Genomic DNA, 9,482 nt, shown 5'->3' with positions numbered 1-9,482 from the left:
CTTTACTTTATTCTTAGAAAAACCTAAATAGTAGTGCTATTCCTCCACCCAATTTACTTTATTATTCAGGCAAGATATAAGTTCTCTCACATAGGTATGTTTAATTAGGTAGCTGGTTAACTTGGGCTAGGGTCCTTAAATATTATGGTCTCGGTTTTAGTGGGGATCCTCATCCCCATAGGGTTATCCTTTGACGTGAAAGATACAGGGTGAGTTTTGGAGACATTTCTAGGGAAAAAATTTGTTTTATAAGGTGGAAAATGCAGAATTTTGAATCTCAAAGCACATTTGTCTTTTCCTGTAAGTTTAAGGAGATATTGCCAGAACACAGCAAGCATTTCCTAACTTAGCACCAATAAATCAGAACAGCAAAGCATTTATATTATTTTTAAAAGAGTTTTCAATTAAGTGAATACCTTAATTCTGGTTCTGTAAAAAACATTTGTAAATAAGAGGAATAAGTAAAAATTATGATTTTTAGAAACATTGTTATTTATCATATTTCCATATCTTCCCAATAAATATTAAAAGAAAAACCATAGTAAACTGGCATTTAAATGCAATCCTGCTATAAACTGACACAAAAATGGTCTCCAGTGCATTTTTTTTTAATTTCTCTTAAATCTTCTGAAATATTATGAACATCAGCATAGTTACATAAAGCTTTGTCCACTCACTAAATATAACATAAAACTTAAATTGTCAACATGCAAAAGAACCAATACATTTTCCTCTAAATCTACAGTAAGCTTAACTCCAAATAAGAAATATACTATGCAGTACAGTATTCCTAAGACAACTATCCTCTTGGCATGGTATAAAAAAAATGAAACCCTTTCAACTGCAATTACACAATTCTAAGATTTAATACAGACAACTATTTTTGTGATTACTGCACAAAAGAACCTGTATCCTCAGATGCATTTTGTACCTTATACTACAGGTACACCTTTTCACCGAGTACAACATTTATCTTCCTAAAGACAGCAAGATATAATTCCTATCTTGTATATGCATAGATGCACCACATGAAAGATTCATTATAGGAACAGTCACCTAAAAATAAATCCTCCCAACAATTCAGAAACCTCTTATATGCCAGTCTACATGGAAAAAAAATTCTAGTACACACCATTTGATTTACTACACATAATATAACTTGCTTGAGAGTGCATTTTTCTGTTCAACTGTAGCAACACACTTAATTTCTTCCTGAGTCATACCATCTCCATCCCTTTCAGACAATTCTGAGATGTGTACTTTTGCCCTGGTAATAAGAGAGAGTATATTAACACTAAAATTACTGCAACTGTATACATTATATGTATTTACTGCAAAGGAAACCTGATGTATGGAAGAATTAAATAACAAGCAACAGACATAGTAAGTAGGATTAAGTAGTGATTGTTATAGTAAGTAGTGACAGGTAGGTAGTTGGGTAAGTGTGTAGATGGGTAAAGAAGGTGTTGTAAGCAGATTGGAAAGACGGTAGGTAGTTAGATGAGTAAACAGATAGTTCGGGATATATAAGTGAGTAGGTGGTTAGGGAAGTAAATCTGCAGGTAAGTGAATAGAGATAGGAAATAAGAAGATACCGGTAAGTAGGTTGTGAGGTCAGTATATAGGTAAGTAAGCAGATATGTAGGTAGGTAGGTAAGTAAGTAGTTGGGTAGGTATGAAAGCTAGGTAGAAGGTAGATAAATAATTAAGTAGTAGGTAGATAAATAATTAAGTAGGTAGATAGGGAAATAAGTACCATAGGTACTTTTATTTTAGCATCTTATTCTTTATTCATATAAACTAATTATCTTTAACTGAAGGAAGAAAAAGTCGAGGTTAGAGTCAGCTGTCGTATTCATCTGCAGACATGAGCATGGTTTTGGTAAGTATTCTAGTGAATACAGTACAACGTCACATATATAATTCAAACTGATACAACATTAGTCATATTATATTCAAAATATCTATCAATCTAATGTATCTCATGGTTTCTTGGTGGTTGTGCTGTGATTTTACTTTTTACGTTTATCCTCTTCACCACTGATTGGCTCGTTAGCCGCTTGGGCGATCGGTCACGCCTTTGTTTCACACTGTTGGCAAGTACTGGGCATGCACCTGCTCCTGAATGTACCTGAACCTGCTCCAGTGTTGGTCAAGTCTGGTCTTGAAAGAGCTCACACTCGGTGCTGACACAACACTCTCTGGTAGATTGTTCCAAGAGTTCACAACTCTCACGCCGAAAAAGTTTGCCCTCATAGTTTTCTGGACCTGCGGCTTCTTCAATCTTGAGCTGTGACCCCTTGTGGGGCGAGCGTCCGCCAGCTCCAAGTAAGGACACTCGATTGAGTAGTGCCCCCTGAGATGCTTATACACCTCAACTAGGTCCACCCCTTGCCCATCTGTAGTATAAGCTAGGCAAGTTCAGGCGCTCCAATTTCTCAGGGTAGCTGAGGTGCCGAAGTGCAGGCACCAGTCTGGTGGCCCTCCTTTGAACATTTACAACCAACTGACAGTTCCTAGCATATCTCAGGGACCAGACGGGGTTTGAGTACTCCAGATGGGGAAGCACAATGTTTTCAAATGGTGCACCCTCGCTATTCTTCACAACATGCATCATTTTTCCACATTCTTGAACACTATTTGAATTTCACATTTCAAGTGTGATACACTTTAAAACACGGTAAGACACATGGTGGTGGCCGCACATCAAACACATGTAAAATGTTTCCTTGTATACCTGAGGTTGCTTTGTTGAATGTGCATACATAGCCATGGCATTTTCTCGTTGGGTGTCTCATTGATGCTGTAGGAAGGATACAGTCCGGGATTTGAGCAAACTGGGAGGCATTAAGGCTTTGATGTGTTTCTGGGAGTGGATGGACTGTGGCTCACACAGTTGGTGGTAGACAGCCAGAAGTTGCTTGAGGATGTGAATGGTGTGGTCAGTGAATTTCTTTCCCTTCACTTGTTGGTATAGTATGTGTGCATTTTAATAATAACATGTCCAGGAGATGGAAAAACATTTTCTTATACCATTTCGTTGTTTTCCAGGCACTTTTTACACTAGAGATCATTGCATCTGATTTATCTCCAAGTCTCATGGTTATATTATAAAAAAGAACACTCAGGTTTCATCTCGTATTGTTTTGTTGCCTTGTGTATGTTATGGCTCAGCACAAAGGTGGACAGTAGACATCAAATGAACACCCTTCTTATTACACCATTATATTGAAAGGCATTAGTGTGCTTTCCTAAGGATGACTTGGCCATCACTCCTTTCTTTTTTGTTGGGGAGGTATGGCATAGCAATACGCTTGGCTCTGCATGTCCCACAAGCCCTGGTCTTTGTTGTCATGTAAGTACCTGTACTGGAAAAACACTACCCTGTCCCCCCAGAATGGCCAGTGATAGGGTCAAGTGTTGTATCAGTAGTGCCCTCATGTACATAATATCTTGGATGTAGCTCATCTTGCAATCACACATCACAAACAACTTCAGGCCAAAATGGTGTCACTTGGGTGGAATATACTGCTGGAAACTGATACTGCCTCGACACAGCACTATACTTCTACGAATACAAATATTCTGGTAGTATAGATAGAAGAGGGTCCTGAATTTCTCATGTAGGTTGTCAAACATAGCGGATTTTCTTCGTCGAGTCACTGTACCCCTCTAGATTATCATAGACGTGGAGCAAATGTAAAATATTTGTGAAACTGTTTACTGAGAGTAATTTGTGAAACATTGAAGTGGCAGTCTGTACCAGGTCAGTGGTCCAGTACTCTATTTATGAGTGGCAGGGTGGCAACGTGTGGGCTGGGGGTCATCTGGGTCATCATCGCTGTTTGTGTCATCCATCCCTGCAGGAGAGGCAGGCCCAGGGGGTGGGTGTAGGGTCATAAGATGAACCAGGTGTGGGTGAGCGGAGTAAGGGAGAGCGTCGAGATAAAATGCTTATGCCTGTGTTGAGAAGGGGGGTTTCAGAGGCAGGTGAGGAGCATAGGGTTGGTTGACGCTCATGATTACATGGAGAGAGAGAGAGAGAGAACGGCGAGACAATGGTGTCTTCCCGCTTCTCCTTTTTTTTTAGTTGGCCCAATCTCACTACTTCTCCTAATGCTGATGCCAAGAAGGTCCTTGAACCCAATCTTGATCATCACCTTCACACTGAGTCACATATAGTTCCTCATTTTCCTTATCCCCTTACATATTTTCTTCACTTTCACTACTAGTACTTCCCTGAATGTAATCCAGGTCTGTGCGTCAAATCACTTTCATCACACGTGGCTTCATTATCGATATCACTACCACTCATAAAAAATAAGACGGTTTCAAAAAACAATAAAACAATTCCCATTTATTTTGCATAATAGTGAAGCCCAAAACTGCAGGATGTGTATACTTAATACACATTCTTGACCAACAACGCCTCTCAAATATAGAACAAGTATTCTCATCCATGACCATCAAAAAGTTAATAAATACTGCATTGTAACTCCACAAGTAACCCAATAACCCTCTCCCATCCCTCTCGCCCCAAACTCCCTTACCCTCCTCAGTCCCCATAACACCACCCCCCCCCCCACACTTGTGATTTCTTCAGATTCCCGAGTTATGCTTTTGACTGTAACATCTTGACTGGGGTTATCACAGGGGGTATAGGAACACCTTTCCCTGACTGAACTACTGTACTGATTTTTTAATGCATTCAACACCACTAATCAGCATATCACCTGTTAACTTTTCTTTTTTAATTGGTTGATCAACACAACCTTCTTTCTGTTTCTACCATATCTTTACAAATGGTACTTAACATATGTATCATCCAATTATCACCACGTGAAACAGAAATTTTTCATTATGGCAGGACACCGTGAAATCATCCTTTTGAACAGGGAACTTTGGCATGTTAAATTAAGATGATCTGACAAAAACCCCTTCATTAACAAAGGTGAAGGGAAAGGAGGGGTGAAACAGTCCCTCCACAGTACACCCATGCCTGTGGTAATTTATAAATTATTCTAAAAAATATCTTAATAAAATGTGCTTAGGGTAAATATTTAGAGATTTTAACTTGCATAAGCTGGTGGCTATACATACTGTATGTATGTTACTGTAAAAAATGAGCACACATTCCATTATATATATTTATATTATGGATATACATTATACAGAAAATAATAACATAAAATATATTAGTAATGCTTACCCCAGTTGCATGCATTGATCAACTATGGTGATCTCTTGGAGTCAAGGAAAAACTATATGATTCAGATAGATAGAGTGAAGGACATATAAATGAAAGGAATAGATATCCAGGAAGCAGCAGTCTGCATGAATGAATGGAAGGCACAAGAAAAAGGAAAATAAATGTCCGGTGTGTGTTAACCCTTGATTACTTCCACCCCGTATTAAGCAATAAGTGGCTTGAAAACTAAGAAAATTTCAATACTCTCCTGAGATATATATATATGTAAACAATCATAGACATTTACCTGAAAGCAGCCAAATGAGCATAGTACGCAGGGCTTGGAAGGGAGACAGATCTTGTACAACGAAAGTACAGATGGCATAAACTGTAGGTTAGCATCTGTATATCATCCATTGTCATATCATTGTCATCCCACAGAATATGGTAATGAGTTGGTCTGCTGGTACCTTGAATACCCTGGAAATAATAAATTAATTCAATTAAAAGTTGAAAAAAACTGCTCACACTGTTCCTTTTATATACCCTTTAATGCTTCCTCTGGGTGGTTACAGAGGTTTAAGATCCGGAACAAGATCACCAATATAAACATTGGTGGTGAAGAAGCGAGTGCTGACCGTGCTGCGGCTAGGGAATTTCCTCCGTTTTTACGTGAGATTATGGAGGAAGGACAGTACACCGACGACCAGGTGTTTAACATGGACGAATCTGGTCTTTTCTGGAAAAAGCTACCTTCCAACTCCTTCGTTGTAAAGAATGCCAGCAAGATTCGGGGCCGGAAGATGCAGAAGGAACGCATCACCGTCCTGTTTACCACCAATGCCTCCGGTACCAGTAAGCTCAAGTTATCGGTGATCCACACAGCACGCAAGCCGCACGCCTACAAAACCATGGACATGACCAAGCTAAATGTCCACTGGCTGACCGCACATAAGGCGTGGATGTTCTCTACACTGTCCCTCTCCTGGTTTGATGACTATTTTGTTCCCGATGTAAAGAAATTCTGTGAGCAACAGAATGTGCCATTCAAGATTGTGTTGCTGCTGGACAACGCACCAGGACACTCGCCCCTACTGTTAGATCATCACCCCAACGTAAAAGTGGTCTTCCTTCCTCCCAACACTCCGTCTATATTACAGCCCATGGACCAAGAGTTAATCTGTAATGTAAAAGCTGCATTCTCTACGAAAAAATTCCAGCTCCTGAACGACTACACCAACACCAGGGAAGAGTTGCGCAAAGTGAGTGACACCACCACCGATAGCAAGAGCGAAGAAGATGAGGATCAACAGTTGGCACAGCAAAAAATACTGTTCAAACAATTCTGGAGAGTATTTAACATCAAGAAAGCTGTGGACTTCTTGGTGGAGTCATGGGATCAGCTGTCTATTGCTACAATTCGTCACACATGGAGACATGTGTTGTATGGAATACCAGGTGAGAGGAGGAGTCAATCTGTGACTGGTGAGGTTCAGACTGTTGCAGTAGCAGTGGACCTTGCCAGAGAAGCTGCGCAGACTGTTACAGTTCCAGGCTTCTCCGAGACCACCAACGACGACATCCTGGAGGTGATAATGGAACCTGATGTGACTAACGAGGAGATGGTAGCTGATGATGATGACGACGTCAGTGAAGAGGCAGGTGGTGCGTCATCCCAAGAAGAACAACACTTATCCCATAGTAATGTTAGGGGTGCCATCGAGTGTATCGAGAAAGCCAAGCTCCTCCTTTCCGACGACCCTGACGCAAACAGGTATGAAATCTTCACTACCCAGCTGTTGCAGACTATGGAGCCCTACATCAAGGTGTATCACGACAACATCAACACCAGCCGTCAGCAAAGCATAACAGATTTCTTCGCCCGCAACCCACCACAGCCAGCCCAAGCCAGTGATAGTGACAGTGAAGATGACTGAGGGATTTGTCAGGGAAGCCCTGACAACTGTAAGTGACAGTGATGGTGATTCACCTAGTAATGGTGATTCACCTGAGGGCCAGTAATCTGCCCTCTGCCTCAGAACCAGCCTCCATCCCCGTATGCCGACCCATCTCTTCTACTAACGTAAGTGTTCCACATAACTTTTAGTTTTCCTAACCTAACCTTTATTTTTCCTATGTTAACCTTTATTTTTCCTAACCTAACCTCTTCTATATTACTTGTTTTTTCATACCATCATAAAGTTAAGATAAAATTTTTACTACAACAAAGTTGTGTGTCGTCAAAAAGTGGAGTTTGGGGGTCGGCCCGGACTCTATTTCAATTAATCCCATATGTTATGTTATTCACTGATATGCTCCTCACTTTACGCTGGACCTATATATATATATATATATATATATATATATATATATATATATATATATATATATATATATATATATATATATATATATATATATATATATATATATATATATATATATATATATATATATATATATATATATATATATATATATATATATTTCATGTAAATTTATAATGAAAACGCGGAGGAAGATGCAAATCTTTATAAAATCACACGGAAGGAAACAACGGAGCACCTTAGCCAGCCTTTATTCAAGAGATCATCTTGGTAAGGGCAACTGATTATATGGACAGAGTAGAGAGGCTTTGAAGAGTACAGGGTGACTTCAAAAAACATGAGACAAGTCAGCTGGATGAATGTCCATCAATCCAACACCAACATACACTTAGAGGAGCTGATATGGGGTGACGTGGATTATCAGGTCAGGTCAAAAATAAGGGACCCACTAAATAACTATCATACATCTAGATCAAAGGTTTTCAAAGCATTTTTAACCTTGGGCCACTGACAAATAAATTTATGTAACATATCAGTTTTGAACTGACCATCACTAAAGTTTATTGATTTTAATTCCTTAATCAAACTAGCTTCAACCAGAAGTCTTTCTGTGACACAAGATGATTTAAATACTTCTAAGCTTTATTCCCAAGCAATGGGATGATTATTATTCCTAACATGAACGAACAAGGCACTGCTTTCAGATGCTGTTCTGATATTGTACTTATGTTGTTTGATCTGAGCTGCAGTGTTTTTCCTGTCTGTCCTACATAATTACAATTACATTTGCTACATGGAATACAATAAACATTTCCATTTACATTCAAACTTGGGCTATTTCTTATTAACATATTGGTAATGGTTGAGTCATACTTGAAAACAACATTAATATTTAGTAGCTTGAGGGACCGAACTAACGGGACAAATTCATTACGATAGGGCAGTCAAAATATTCTTAAGTGTAGGAATTTGCCTGGTTTGAGAGGAATGAAAGGATTTTTTAGCCCTTTTAAAACAACGATCAACAAACACAGAAGGGTACCCGAGTTTCTGTGCAATGGAACGAATGTGTTTCAATTCATCGTCACCCCCCTTCTCTTAAGCTCCTCTACGTGTGTGTTGGTGTGGGGATTAGTGGATGACATCATTATGACCTGACCTCATCTTTTTAAGGTCACCCTGTATATTTAAGCCTCTCTCTGTCCATGTAATCCAGTTGCCTCTGAAGATGTCTTGAATAAAGACGAAAGCTAAGGTGCTCCGTTGTTTCCATTTTCCCGTGTGATTTTATCAAGATAACCGTTGTGTGCTATTTAAAGATTAGTAGGGTCATTACCCAATACCTGAACATTGTGGACCTGGTCTCACCCTTCTCTGTATATATACACCTTGAATTGTATTTCTCTCTCTAGTCTGTACTCACCCCTGAAGATGTGAATTACACGAAGGCGCTTGGGAACTTCGTGTTTTCTTCTTTCCTTGTGGTTATCAAGGAAAGAAGAAAACACGAAGTTCCCAAGCGCTTTCGTGTAATTCACATCATCAGGGGTGAGTACAGTCTGTACTCACCCCTGAAGCGTTAACAAAAAATTGCCGCCGTCCATTGACTGCGTTAAATTAACGGCGTCAACGTACAACACTGCATACAACATTCTAGTGTTTATTTTTCTACTCTAAAATAAATATATCAGAATAAAGGTGAACTTACTTGATGAGAGCAGAGATAGAAATCTCGCTCACTTGGATGTGTGATCCCAGAATCCACAACAGTACCAGGTGGAACATTCTTACACTTACCAACACCATCTCTGTCCTCACAGAACAATCTGAAAGAATTCATGTATTTTAACAAGGTAAATTATCTATCGATCATGCTTCTTTGAGGGTTCTAATATCCAAAAGAATATAAAATACAGGGTACTGTACCTAAATGCAAGGGTGTTTGAAGGTGGGGTGGAGAAGAGAGG

At 39.4% G+C, this 9,482-nt stretch overlaps 1 protein-coding gene across 1 annotated transcript; it reads right to left on the bottom strand.

Annotated features, from left to right (window-relative positions):
* Positions 1-473: 473 nt before the first annotated feature.
* On the bottom strand, positions 474-9,460 carry LOC121866235 (protein argonaute-2-like). Its single transcript, XM_042365847.1, has 3 exons — positions 9,224-9,460; positions 5,496-5,668; positions 474-1,267 (listed from the first exon to the last, which is right to left on the bottom strand). Exons 1-3 carry the CDS (start codon positions 9,353-9,355, stop codon positions 1,144-1,146), a joined length of 429 nt encoding a protein of 142 aa, XP_042221781.1. The 5' UTR covers positions 9,356-9,460; the 3' UTR covers positions 474-1,143.
* Positions 9,461-9,482: the final 22 nt, after the last annotated feature.

This window comes from Homarus americanus, unplaced genomic scaffold (genome assembly GCF_018991925.1).
Source record: "Homarus americanus isolate GMGI-L3 unplaced genomic scaffold, GMGI_Hamer_2.0 scaffold35535, whole genome shotgun sequence".
Lineage (NCBI taxonomy): Eukaryota > Metazoa > Arthropoda > Malacostraca > Decapoda > Nephropidae > Homarus > Homarus americanus.
This window is presented reverse-complemented; position numbering and strand designations above follow the sequence as displayed.